At 41.3% G+C, this 13855-nt stretch overlaps 1 protein-coding gene across 1 annotated transcript in view; it reads right to left on the minus strand.

Moving 5' to 3' along the window:
* Nucleotides 1-1055: 1055 nt before the first annotated feature.
* PTPN3 (protein tyrosine phosphatase non-receptor type 3) overlaps nucleotides 1056-13855 on the minus strand; it is a 2272168-nt gene continuing 2259368 nt past the window's right edge. The window contains exon 28 of the mRNA XM_044065075.1: nucleotides 1056-2451. Within this exon, the coding sequence (XP_043921010.1) occupies nucleotides 2374-2451 (78 nt within the window). The 3' untranslated portion in view covers nucleotides 1056-2373. The remainder of the gene's footprint in view (nucleotides 2452-13855) is intronic.

The following is a 13855-nucleotide window of genomic DNA, read 5'->3' on the forward strand; positions in this document are numbered from 1 at the left end:
CTAAGCAGATCTGCTGTGAACATGAAGAAATCTGAGCAAAGGAAAGTACAAGATGGTAACAGACTAATGCGTAAATTTAAAAAAAGGGGGTATTAAACACACATGTAAACACATTCTTTGTATGCTGTAACTGCCTAAAAACTGGTTCACTTAAAATTCCAGTGAATAATTGTTCCACATTACAAACCAAACCACATTTGAAACAGTTAGGACCATTTTACAATATTGTCCCCCATTCCCTCTACATGTTTTCCTAGTATAGACAGACCTGTGTCTGAATTACCTAGGCCCATTACACAACTGCCTCCCACCTGCAGCAGCTATGCTTAACTATCCTATGTCTTTACTCTGATTTCTGCTATTTTACATTTCTGGTTTATACTGGGTCACAATAATCAATGTATATCTTTCGTATGTATTGAGGCAGCGCTGGGTGCAGTGTACTATGGATATGCTTTCATACCGGTTAGCTCAGGAGGGTTACAGCAACAAGCTGCAAACAATATAAATAGCCTGGTGACCATGGTTTTACTTTCATATCCTACACATGCTTAGTAGACAGCTTCAGAGACATCACCTAACTATACCAAACCAAATATGATACTCTGAAAATAGGGGAGAGTGTGCGTGGAGGATCCTATCAGACAGCAACTTATTTAAAAAAATAAGCATCATTTAAAGAGGTCACACATGACTGAAGCTGAAGTGTAAGACCTGCAAAAGCAAGGAGTGAAGTCCTTTACAAGTGACTATTTAAAAAAAAAAGAGTATTTTGTAAAGGAAATGGTGATACATTTGCTATGCCAATGCCTTGGAAGCAAAGGACATTATAAATGGGTAGAACTACAAAGGCATTAAACACTCATGTCTCTAAACGTATTCCGCCTACCTAAAAATAATACTTAACCATGAAAAACTATGTAAAGAAATCATATTACATTGCTTTAAATAGAAGGCAATAAAATATCATATCATTTTGAACACATTAGTAAATCACTACCTGAATATACAAATATACTGTCCCATGTGTACATAAGTTTGCATAAAGGCCCAGCATCGCTCAGCATTCTGGAATTTAATCAAAATTACAGAAACATTTTCCCGTATTCAGTCCTAACATACAGAGGACGTTTAATTATGTCATACACAACTAGGAATGCAACATGAACTCTGTGCACTATTTGCATATGCACGTGTGCAAAAAACATGTTAAGAATTATTCTGTTTTTATGTTTATTTTAATATTTTTTTAAACAAAGTCTTTTTATAGCTCCTTTGAGTTATCTGCTTATATGCCTGTGACAGACTGTCCATCTCCTCATCCAATCCTGTCCATAGCTTCTGTTTTGGCTTGCAAGATTCTATATACAAATCACAGACACAGAGCTAAACAATGCAGCAGGGGGATTAAGGATCATAATTTCAAGAGGCTTAATGTCTGCTTTCAGCTCCTGTTGGACCTAGTCCTAGTGCTATGGATCCACTGATCCTGGTACTCCCAGGATAGATTTTGTCCAAGGATAGTGGCCCATTCACAGTTTACATATACTGCCATGCAGCCGAATTTATATATAGCCACAATGCAAGCACACCCATCTAACCAAGTTATTTAAAATGGTTCACTATCCTGTTCAGGAAAATGCCTGTCATATTATATGAGACACACTTGCAGAGATTTAGTTGCTCTAATGCACCAGTGACAGCAAGTACCTCAGTAAAGATCAGAGTCCTATGTAGCAGCAACATTTACAGAATAGCTGTTGACGAAAGAACTAGTAAAACTGGGCATCCATAACAGGAAACGCTCAAAAAATGCCTTCCTGTGAAAAATTATTCTTGCCTTGCCTAACTTATTCTTGTAACCAAAAAACAAATCAACAGCCTGCCAAAATCAGGCTTTATTCTCAAGTTTTTAGTTTTGGTTCCTGCACATTTCAAATCAATAGAAAGCTCTTGAACTCCTTTCTTTCAGCGTGTGATGGAGAAAATAAATAAGTCTATGCTATGTTTGTAATTCTTTAAAAGGAAACTATTATTGTTCTGGTAAGAATACTGTTGGGTTCACTCAAGTATTCCAAATGAGAATATTAGGGCCACAATAAGTCTTCAAGAAAATGCATCTAGGACAATACAAAACACAAAGAACAAAAAAAAAACTTTACAGAGGAAAAAAGCAGAGGAGGAGGTACTTTATAGTGCTTAAATTATTTATGCATGAAGTTACAATAATTTCTACAGGATTTAAAGTGCCTCAGTTCAAATGTGCTTGGCCAGCAAGTCTTTGCTCTAACTCTAGGTCGGGTCTTGGTTGAGCACCTTTCCCTATGAATGGAATTTAAAGCAGTATTGATTCCTTCTCTTTCTTGTGGTATGTTAGCTGGAATCCATTAGCTGGGTTTTGCTTTCCTCATAAACTCGCAGAATAGCTTCACACACAAATTTGTACTGGCTCTGTTAAAGAAACAAGACAGACAGACAATTTCAGTGTCAAATATCTGCATGCATTTCTTGCAATTTAATGCAGCAAATTAAGATATTTTGCCAAGTGTCAAGGTTACAAAATAATACTTTAACATGCATTTGGAAAAAGAAACTGCATCTGCATTCTTGGTGTGTCCTTAAGCTGTGCAAATCATATAGAGATTATGACCAGGTCTCCGATAACTGGAAAACAGAAAACCCTTGCAATCTACAGCAACAAACGCACCACATTAATATGTAAAACACTACCAGAGCTCTGATCATGTAGGCAGATGTTTTCCTCTCCTCTCTGATCACCATGTGGCTACTATAGTCAAAAAATTAATGTGTATTTCACAAGCAAGTGCCAAAGGCATTTCTTCGACATGCAATTAAATAAATGTTTCCAAAATTCAGCTATGATTTGACCCACTACAGAAAATGCACCCTCTGGCATGTATCTCACTAGGCATGTAAAAAAACTCAAAAATCTCCAGAGGTTCTTTCCCAAAAAGATCTCTGATCTCAAGAATCTTTACCCAGAGAGAGAGATCTGAAGAATCTTTTTTTTTTAAAACAAATAAAAAACAATCTTTACTGAATTATCACTTATGACATAGGCAATCATACATACACACACACATATATATATATATATATATATATATATATATATATACATACATACAGTAAATGAAAACAAACCATGTCTTCAGTTGCAAACAGTACACATCGCATATAATCTTATATATAGTAATTGTCAATTACATAGCTCATTCAATTCCTGCCTTCCCTTAAACCTCATTCACCCTCCAAAATATTATTCTGCACAAATCGCAAGAATCTTAGTTACCAAGAGAAAGAGAGAGATTGAAAGCCTTGTTCCTACACTCTGCATATTACAGACAACTGAGGGGTGATTTCTGCCTCACTTAGCGTGCTTTTAGAGGTAGTGCAGTTGTGTAAAATTTTTCCATAACAGTGCATGTCCTTTTCACTGTTGCAGTACACATAACATGTGGGATCTCCTGCCAAGGATAGCCCAATGTCCAGCCAGTATAACAAAGCCTTCACATCCTCATAGTGTTGTATGTCAGGCATATGCTTTCCTGCGTATGCATGGTGCATAAAGCTGCCTTAAGTACACTCCATACTCACAACTGAAGTGCCCCAGGAGAACTAGAGCAACCTCAAAAGAAAGGAGAACATGCACATCCAGAGGGAAAAAGAAAGTTAGTCAAAAACCCCTTGGCCAGCAAACAGTTCCCAACAAAAGAAAGAGAACAAAGGGGGCAGGAGCGAGGGACTGAATACTGTAACAGTGAAAAGGAGGACATCTACTGTTATGTTAAGATTTTACACAACTGTACTGTGTCCTCCCATATCACCGCTGCAGTACTCAAAGTACAGTTGTGTACACTTACCATAAATGTAGATGTTCAAGTGTATTCACTGTTGTAGTCATCACACTTGGGTATCCTGCCAGGGTTAGCCCTCAGTCGGCCCGAATACCAGAGGCTTAGTACTTCTGCATTGGTTGCTGTTGCTTCAGGACTGACGTTAGGTCATCAGTGGTATAAAAACAGGCTGACACCATTGCATCAGTTTTTCTTGCCCAAAATGTCAGGAGCCCCCAAAGAGGGAGCTAAGCTATGGTGGAATACTACCACCAGTAAAAAGTAAATACTAATAGCCCTGTAAGGAGTGAGGAAGAGAGAGAGAGAGAGACAAGAGGCTGGAGGGTGGGAAACCAGGACTGCAATAGTGAATACACTCGAACATCTACATTTATGGTAAGTGTACACAACTGTACTATGTTCTTCGTGTTTCACTGTTGTAGTCATCACACTTGGGTTGATTCCCAAAGCTGAAGAATGGGTGGAAGCAGTCAAGAAGAGTTGGGGCTGGCTAGTATGCCCTGCAGGACTGCAGTTGCAAAGCCTGCCCTGGATTTGGAAAAGATAGGCAGGTAGTAATGCTTGGTGAAGGTATGAACAGAACTCCATGTTGCAGCTTCCAGAATGTCCCTGGTAGGGACTCCTCTGAGAAAGGCTGTAGAGGTTGAACTTGCCCTAGTGGAATGTGTTCTGACCCCCTGTGGAGGTGGTTTTCCATGGTGTTTGTAACAGAAATGGATACAGTGTACTGTACATTTGGAGATGGTTTGTTTTGATATGGTCTTGCCCTCTGCCCCTGGTGCAAAGCTGACTAGTAACTGGTCGAATTTCCTATATTGCTTAGTCCTATCCAGGTAGAATCTGAGCTGTCTGTGCACATCTAAAGAGTGCAGGATCCTTTCCCCCTTATATTAAGGTTTAGGGAAAAAGGTGGGCAAATGAATAGATTAGTTGAGAGCCATACTGGACACCTCTTTGGGCATGAAAGTTGGGTTACTCCTGAGGGAGACTCTGCCAGCATGGAAAATGATGAAGGGTTCCACAGCCATAAGTGCTTGTAGCTCAGACACTCTTCTAGCTGAAGTGATAGCCAAAAGCAAGGCTGTTTTCCAAGAAAGGAATTTTAACTCTGCTGAAGCTTCAGACTCAAAGGGGGGACTGTGAACTTTTCCAACACAAAGTTAAGGTCCCAAGCAGGGGTAGGGGCTCTTCTTGGTGGCCTTAAGTTGTTAACCCTCTCAGGAACTGTTTGATGAGAGGGTGTGAGAAGAGAGGTGGCTCAGTGCTGCAATGTGCAGAGATGGCAGAGGCATGTATTTTAATGGAAGAGAAGGAAAGGTGCCTGTGGAGTAGGTCTGCTAGGTAATCCAGGATGAGAGGTAAGGATGGCTGTGCTGTGTCAGCTCCATTAGTCTGGATCCAGGAACAATACTTTTCCACTTGTCAGCATAGGATTTTCTAGTACTGGGTCTGGCTTCACATATAACATCCAAGACCTGCTTACTTAGGCTGGCCACTGGAGGAAAGTTGTGGATGCAAGAACACTCCCTCCTGCTGAGTCATGAGAGTTGGAATTTGAGGGAGGTGCCATGGAGGCAATGGATACAGACTGTGCAGTAGTGGGTACCAGTGCTGGCGTGGCCAGTCTGGGGCAATCAGGACTGCCCTTGGTTTCTCTTCTCTTATTTTGAGTAGTATTCTGGTAAGAAGAGGAAGGGGGGCAATGCATAGATTGATAGGTTTTCCCAGTGGAAGGACAGGACATCCACTTTCCAGGCCTTGCTGTGAGATTCCCTGGTGTAGAATTTGCTGAGCTGGTGGTTGTAGAAGGAGGAAAACAGGTCCACCTTCAGGGTACCCCATTTCTGGGTCAGAAGGCTGAACGTGTTGTGGTTTAATTGCCAATCATGTGGGTCTAGGAAATTTCTGCTTAAAGTTGTCTGCCAGAGAGTTTTGGCTGCCTGGCAGGAATTGGGCTTGCAGGTGAATATGCATGGCTGAGGCTGTGTTCCAAAGGGTCATGGCTTGCCTGCAGAGTGGGTAAGAGTGGGTTCCCCGCTGCTTGTTGATGTACCATATCACTGTGGTGTTGTCGGTTTTAATTAGAAGAGGCCCCGGAGAGAGTAGGGATCTGAAAGCTGTTAGAGCATGCTGAACAGCTAGCATCTCTTTCTAGTTGATGTGCAGATGAATTTGATTTGGGCTCCAGTGGTCCTAAATGCACCTGTCATCCAAATGTGCACCCCAGGCATAGTATAAGGCATCTGTGGTTAGGGTCTGGGCGGCATGGGGTTGTGTAAAGGGAAGCTCCTTGTTGTGGGTTGCATGCTGCTGCCCACCAAAGGAACTCTCTCCTTAGACAAGGTATCACAGGTATGATAGTTTCCAGGTCCTGAGAATGTTGGCACCATAGACTTTTTAAAGTATCACTGAAGTTTCCTCATATGCAGTCTGGCATATGGAATTAGTAGAATGCAGGCGGCCATGAACCATTAGAGCTTGCAGGATTTTACTTGGTTATAACTGGGTTCTGGTGGCCATTTGGGAGAAGTAGCCTGTCAAATAGGCTTATTTTTCTGGAGTAAGGAATACCATCTGGGATGCTGTGTCCAAGCCTGCTCCCAGGAATACAATTTTTTGACTGGCGACTAGTTTGGATTTCTTTTCATTGATCATGTACCCCAGTGAGGTTAGAAGATCCTTTACAAATGTCAGGTGCTGCAACAGCTTTTCCTGACTGTCTGCCTGAATCAGGAAGTTGTCCAAGGAGGGATAAATTTGAATATTTCTTTGTCTGAAAAAGGCAATGGCTTGAGCCAGGCATTTTGTGAAACCTCTGGCAGCAGGTGGATAAGCCAAAGGGAAGTGCAGAGAACTGATAATCCATAGATCCTGCCCTGAAACGTAGATATTTCCTGCAGGAGTCCCTGATTGGAATATGCAGATAAGCCTCCTTTAGGTCTAGGGCTGCTAACCAGGCATCTTTACACAGCATACGAAGAAGCTGCTGTAGGGTGAGCAGTTTGAATTTTGGTACCACCAGGAAGGTGTTTAGAATGGATAGATCTAAGACTGGGTGTCAGGTGCCCTCTTTTCTGGGTACCAGGAAAAGTCTGGAATAAAAACCTTGGCCTATCTGTTCTGCAGGAACAGGCTGAATTGCCCTTATGGAGAGCAGGGACTGAACTTGGTTTTTTGCCTCTGCCACTGGTTTGGAGGAAAATCTGGAAACCCTTTTGGGGTTGGCAGCGTGTGGAAATAAAATTTGTACCCCTGGGATACTATGTTGAGGACCCATCAATCGGTGATGGTGGCCCAGTTTTTTGCATGGTGGGCACGTTTTCCTCCTAAGGACACGAGCAATTGAGCAGAGGTGAGGGAAGGAGTTGAAAAGTCACTGTGAATTCTTTCCACAAGGGGATGGCTTTGCACTCCCTGTTTTAGAAGTGGAGGTACTCCATTGCTTAGATCTCTGCATACACCGAGACTGTTGTCTGGAGGAGGGGGGGTCTGTTTTCCCTAGGTCTAGTCTGAGGTGGCCTTGAGGGGGCTGGAAAGGACCAATGTTTTGATGGGCAATGCCTACTGAATCTTGGAGGCTGTACTTGCAAAAAATCTTTGACTGTCTGCATAGACTTAGCTTTTTCTTCCATCTTTTTTAAAACCTCTTCTGCTTTGGTGCCAAACAGATTGTCTTTGTTCAGAGGTGCGTCCAATAATTTTGATTTGACATGGTCTGGCTAGGTCTGTTCCTTAAGCCAGGCATGCCTTCTAAGTACAGAACCTGTGATTGCTGCCCTGCAAGATGCTTCTAGGGCGTCAAACTCACATTGCAGGGTATGCTTGCTGACTTGGCTTGAAGAATGCATAAGCTCCTGTAATTCTTTATTTTTTGCACAGTCAGGGAAGGCAGACAATTTTTGCTTATTAGGTTCCATAGTATGTTGCTGGTATTTCAGCATGTGGAACTGACAATTTAATGCTCTAATGGCAAGAGTTGCAGAGGTGTACTTTTTTTTTACCCCATATGTCTAATGCTCAGGAATCCCTGTCTGAGGGGGTGGGATTCTTAGCTGCAGTTGCTTTTACTCCTTTAGGTCCTTGGGAGATGACCTCTGGGCAGTGTTGTGCTAGTTACTTTTAAAAGTAATGTTACTATTACTAGTTACTTTTAAGTGAAAGTAATATATTACTATTACTTTTCTAAAAAAGTAATAGACTACTATTACTAGTTACTAACTAAAGTAACTAGTTACTTTTAGTTACTTTTGAGTTACTTTTACATAAGTATAGTTTATCAATTCTCATATTCAGATTTACTCAAACAGTACTTGTATGTGAGGAATACGTGCTTACTGCACATGAATACGAGTGTATTAAAGTTGTATACACAGTGTTACAATAATGATGAATTGCATTTTACAATTTACAAAGTCACACAGACTAGTCCATATAGTCAGAGAGTCACAATTTAATACTTAAACCAAAGTACACACAGCCAGTAACACAAGACCCATAACAGAAAATGTCATATAGGTCTAACATGACTGTTAACAAAAAGGTCAACCAATATATCACTTTATATAACTATTCACAATAACTACAGAATGAACAAGTGGAGAAACAGTTCAGTGATATGAAGGAAAATCTGATGGAAACTTTAGCAACTACCTCACACGACAGAATGTTTCCTCAATGCAACTGCATGAATGTTGGTAAAGTAATAAAGCAGAGGATGTTTTTAGCTTTAGTACTGATTTTCAATTTACAGAAGTAAGCCTGTACAGCAAAAACAGGAACTGAATGAGCTTTGTAATGTTCTGTACAAAAGATTAATGTAATGTATAAAGTTTGCAACTGAAAATATGTCACTATGGTTTATTTTCATTTTATGACTGCCTACGTCATAAGTGATAATTGAATAAAGATGTTTCTTATTAAAAAGTTTCCAAAATTGAATAACTCAGTAACAAGCAAAAGACTATGCCACAAATCTCAAGCTGTTATGTTAGTCCATAAATGACACAGCATACCTCAACAACCCTAAAAATAAAAAAGTAAACAGAATTCTGTGAGTCACAGACTTCTATAACAATTCAAGGAATTTTTATCAAATACAATTCCTTTCAAGCCATCACAAATGCATGACGTAGTCTACTCCCTCTACAACCAGTACAGACTAAGGGAATACCCACTGCCATTCTACTAGCAAAATGATCTGTAGCATAACAGGCAAAGAACTACTACAAACCTGAAAAACATATTCCAAATCCTGCTTAATTTGTCCCACTTGTATTTATCAGCAGACCAACTTTTGAAGCTACACACACACACACACACACACACACACACACACACGCACCCTCCAAAGAAGAATCGTTGTTTGTATAAGTGCAGGACAGGAAAATAGCATACTTCATTTAGCATACCTTCCAATGTTGTAGTTCAGCTGCAGGAAAATAAAAACCATACCAGCTCGCGCAGTCACACTCGCAGATGTCGTAGTTGCTGGCAACCCTTCACAAACCCATGAAGGATAGCCCTGACAAATACTGCCTTGGTTCTAGGCCTGGAAATGACATCCAACTTGTAATGTTACATAAAACTATAGACAGAGGACCAACTGTCAGCTTCAAGAATGAATCTAGTATCCAAACACGTAAAGAAAGCTGCAGAAGTGGCCACTGTCCTTGTACAATGAGCCCTAACTGCAGCAGAAAGTACTTTTCCATGAAAGGATCAGCAAAAGGAAATGGTCTTAGAAATCCAGGAGGAGGTTTGCTTAGAAACTGCCAAACCCAATGCACCAGTATGAAAGGAGACAAAAAACTGCTCAGATTTGTGGACAGCCTTTGTCTTACCCAAATAATACCTGAGCTGTCTATGCAGAGATCCAAGGTGTGTAGAACCTTCTGAATAACAGATTGTGGAGAAGGAAGAAAGCTGAAAAGACTGATTAAGAGACACATCATTGACTACCTTGGGCATAAATGATATAGAAACTATGTAAAACTGTACTTAATACACAACTTAAAATAAAAATTCTGCACTTCATTGAAATGAATGGGAAATTGTAATTCAAACGAAAATAAAAGAGATGGAATCAGCTGCACATATATTATATGTACACTATACATACATACTAGGGAAGCATTGCAAACCCAGATTTCTATATAGCCATCTTAACTACTTTCTAAGTATGCAGCACAATCAGCTTTGGGGCTGGTTTTATATACCCTTGGGTTATACCTCACCATTTCAGGTACTTCATGGTAAAATTTGTAAAGCAGCATTACAGTACTCAGTGAGAAAAATGGCTACTTATTGTGAAGTGGAATCAGATGCTTCAAACAGTAAAGCAGGTTCCTTATTTTTATCTATAGTTATTATCAAGAAAGTATAATTGTCTAAGGGTTATATATATTAGTGGCTAACCTTACCCCTGGCTTCTTGATATAATTACGGCTTGTGGGTAGTGTCTACATGAAGGATTCTTACTTGGCTCCAATTTCTCTAACAATGTGCACTTAACCACTTGCCTGACTTTTCAATATTAGGTACAAACAGCAACTGTCCATTACAGGCTACAAGAAGGTTAACCCATAAGATTTTAAAGCCATGCCCTTAATTCCCATCTTTCTCTAAATAAGCTTATCTGTTTTAAGAGAAACAGATGTGGACTCTACCATGGGTCTAGTATAATAAGTACTACAGGCCAGTCTTTCACACTACTCAAACTGCCTTCTGGCATGTAGAGAAAGTACAGTTGTGTACACTTACCATAAATGTAAATGTTAGAGTGTATTCACTGTTGCAGTCATCAAATTTGGGTTATCTGCCTGCAGGTAGCCCTCAGCCGGCCTGAATACCAGGGTCTTGGATTCCTGAGTCGGATGCTGTCTCTTCTTCCACGACGTCAGGTCGTCAGGGGGTATAAAACATGCAGCCGACACCATTTCATCAGTTTTTCTTGCCCCCAGATGTCAGGTGCCCCCACAATGGGAAGCAATTATATGTTATGTTACACCTCCATCAAAAAGCAAATACACCAGAAAGCTTAAATACACCAAACAAGAAAGAAAGGTAGAGCCAAGAGAAGTCAGGGGGCTGGAGGGAGGGTAACCAAGACTGCAACAGTGAATACACTCGAACATCTACATTTATGATAAGGGTACACAACTGTACTATGTTCTTCGTGTTTCACTGTTGCAGTCATTACATTTGGGTAGATTCCCAAAGCTAAAGAACACCTCAATTAAGGGCATGCATGAAATGAAATAAAAAAAAAAAAAAACTTCAGAAATGGTCCTTTGCTCTTTAGTTTAGATGGATGAAGTCGACAATAAACCAAATAATTTGGGCCTTGACAGTACATACCTCTCAGCCATCCCTGATTTTGGCTCAGAATGTAGCTCTGTCCCACCTAAACTATCCTGAAGCTGGGAATTTCACAAAAAAGGAAGTGGATTACACTTAAATTTTGATAATAGAGTTATAGACTTATTTTTCTTCAGAAAATAAATGCTAATCCACATTCTCTTGTTCTATCAACGTCTCAAGTTCATAGTATTAACATTTTTTAAAAAGTGAGTCTGACTGTATCTGATTACTTCTGGATTTGTCCCTGATTCAGAAGGCAAGCATTTGACAGCTATGCCAGGGAGGGAAGGCACTGCTAGTTGACACATCCTGGAAGGAGGGAGGTGGCTTTTCCTCACATCTAGAGAGAGCGCAAGGTATTATACCCACAGAACAGGGGCCTGTTAAGTACACACTGCCCTTGTGCAAGCAAACTGGCCGAGGAAAGTACAGTTGTGTAAAGGTAGATGTCCTTTTCGTTACTGTTGCACTATTCTTTATAATAGGGATCCCCTGCCAAGAGCAGCTTGATGTCTGGCTAGTATACTAAAACAAAGGCTGCTTAAGGTTCACCATACACCACATGTATGCTCTCCGCGTACAGTGTAGGGCATAAAGGTGACATTTGGATGTACCATCCTCAGAACTGAAAACCCCAGTAGGAATGCCAGTCCAAGGAAAAAAGAGGTAACCAGTACATCCATAAGAGAGAAGAAAGTGCAGTTGTGTACACTTACCATAAATGTAGATGTTCGAGTGTATTCACTGCTGCAGTCCTTACATTTGGGTTATCTGCTTGCAGGAAGCCAACAGTCAGCCTGATTATCAAAGTCTTGGGTCCTGTGTCGGTTGCTGTCTCATCTTCCATGACGTCAGGTAGTCAGGGGTATAAAGCATGCAGCCAACGCCATTACATCAGTTTTTCTTGCCCCAGATGTCAGGTGCCCCCATAATGGGAAGCAATTATATACAAGGTTACACCTCCAACCAAAAGCAAATACACCAGAAAGCTTAAGTATAGTAAACAATAAGAGAGGTATAGCCAATAAAAGTCAGGGGGCTGGAGGGAGGGTAACCAGGACTGCAACAGTGAATACACTTGAACATCTACATTTATGGTAAGTGTACACAACTGTACTATGTTCTTAGTGTTTCACTGTTGCAGTCATTACATTTGGGTAGATTCCCAAAGCTAAAGAAGGGAAGAGGCAATTATTGAGCATTAGGACCAGCTATTAAACCCTGCAAGACTGGCAAAAACCAGCTCTGGATTTAGAAAAAAATTGGCAAGTGATAACGCTTGGTGAAGGTATGTACAGAACTCCAGGTAGCAGCGTCTAGGATGTCCCTGGTAGGAACACCTCTGAGAAAGGCTGTAGAAGTAGATGCAGCCCTGGTGGAATGGGGTCTTATCCCCTGTGGGGTAGGTTTTCCATTGTGCTTATAGCAGAAAAGAATGCAATGGCCTATCCACTTATAAATGGTTTGCTTTAAAATGGCCTTCCCCTCTGCCCCTGCAGCAAAGGCAACTAGCAGCTGTTCAGATTTCCTTAGAAGCTTGGTCCTGTCCAAGTAAAATCTAAGTTGTCTGTGCACGTCCAAGGAGTGCAGAATTCGTTCCCCTCTGTTCTGTGGATTAGAAAAGAAGGTTGGCAAATGAATGGACTGATTAAGGGCCACAATGGATACCACCTTGGGCATAAAGGAAGGATTGGTCCTGAGGGACACCCTGTCTGCATGAAAGATGATGAAAGGCTCCACTGCCATGAGGGCCTGTAATTCAGACACCCTTCTTGCTGAAGTGATGGCTAGAAGGAAGGCTGTTTTCCAAGAAAGGAATTTCAACTCTACAGTTGCAGCTGGCTCAAAAGGAGGTAGATTGAGCTTTTCCAATACAAAGTTAAGGTCCCTGGCAGGAGTACGAGCTCTCCTGGGTGGTCTTAAATTTTTGGCCCCTCTGAGGAATTGTTTCAGTAGGGGGTGAGAGAATAGGGGTGACTCAGTATTATACTGTGCTGAAATGGCTGAGGCATGAATTTTAATGGAACAGAAGGAAAGGTCCTTGTGATGCATCTCTGTTAAGTATTGAAGAATATGCGGTAAACTGGGCACTGTTGTGCCCATCCCGAGTCTGGTTCCAGGAACAGAATCTTTTCCACTTTTCAGCATAGTATTTTCTCGTACTAGGCTTCCCTGCCTCCAGGATGACATCCAGCACTTGCTTGCTGAGGGATGGTATAGGAGAACTCAGGCAATTAGCCATGCTGCCAGGTTCAGCGTTTGAAGCTGGGGGTGCAGAATCTGGCCCTCCTGCTGGGACAGTAGGGAAGGAGTCTGAGGCAGGTGCCATGGTTCCAGTAATGACATACTGCGCAAGAGGGGGTACCAGTGTTGGCATGGTCAGTCTGGTGCAAGTACTGTCTTTGGTTTGTCCTGTTTGATCTTTAGTAGAACTTTCGAGGGGAGGCGCAGAGGGGGAAAGGCATAAACTGAAAGGCTTTCCTAGCTAAAGGACAGGGCATCCACTTTCCAAGCTTGTCTGTGGGGAGTCCTTGTGCAGAATTTGTCCATAAAAAATACAACTGTTAACTTTTACTGACATCAGTTTAGAGCAAGAAAAAGGATCCTCAATGAGGTAC

Source organism: Protopterus annectens, chromosome 3.part0 (assembly GCF_019279795.1).
Source record: "Protopterus annectens isolate FY-2018-M chromosome 3.part0, PAN1.0, whole genome shotgun sequence".
Classification (NCBI taxonomy): domain Eukaryota; kingdom Metazoa; phylum Chordata; order Ceratodontiformes; family Protopteridae; genus Protopterus; species Protopterus annectens.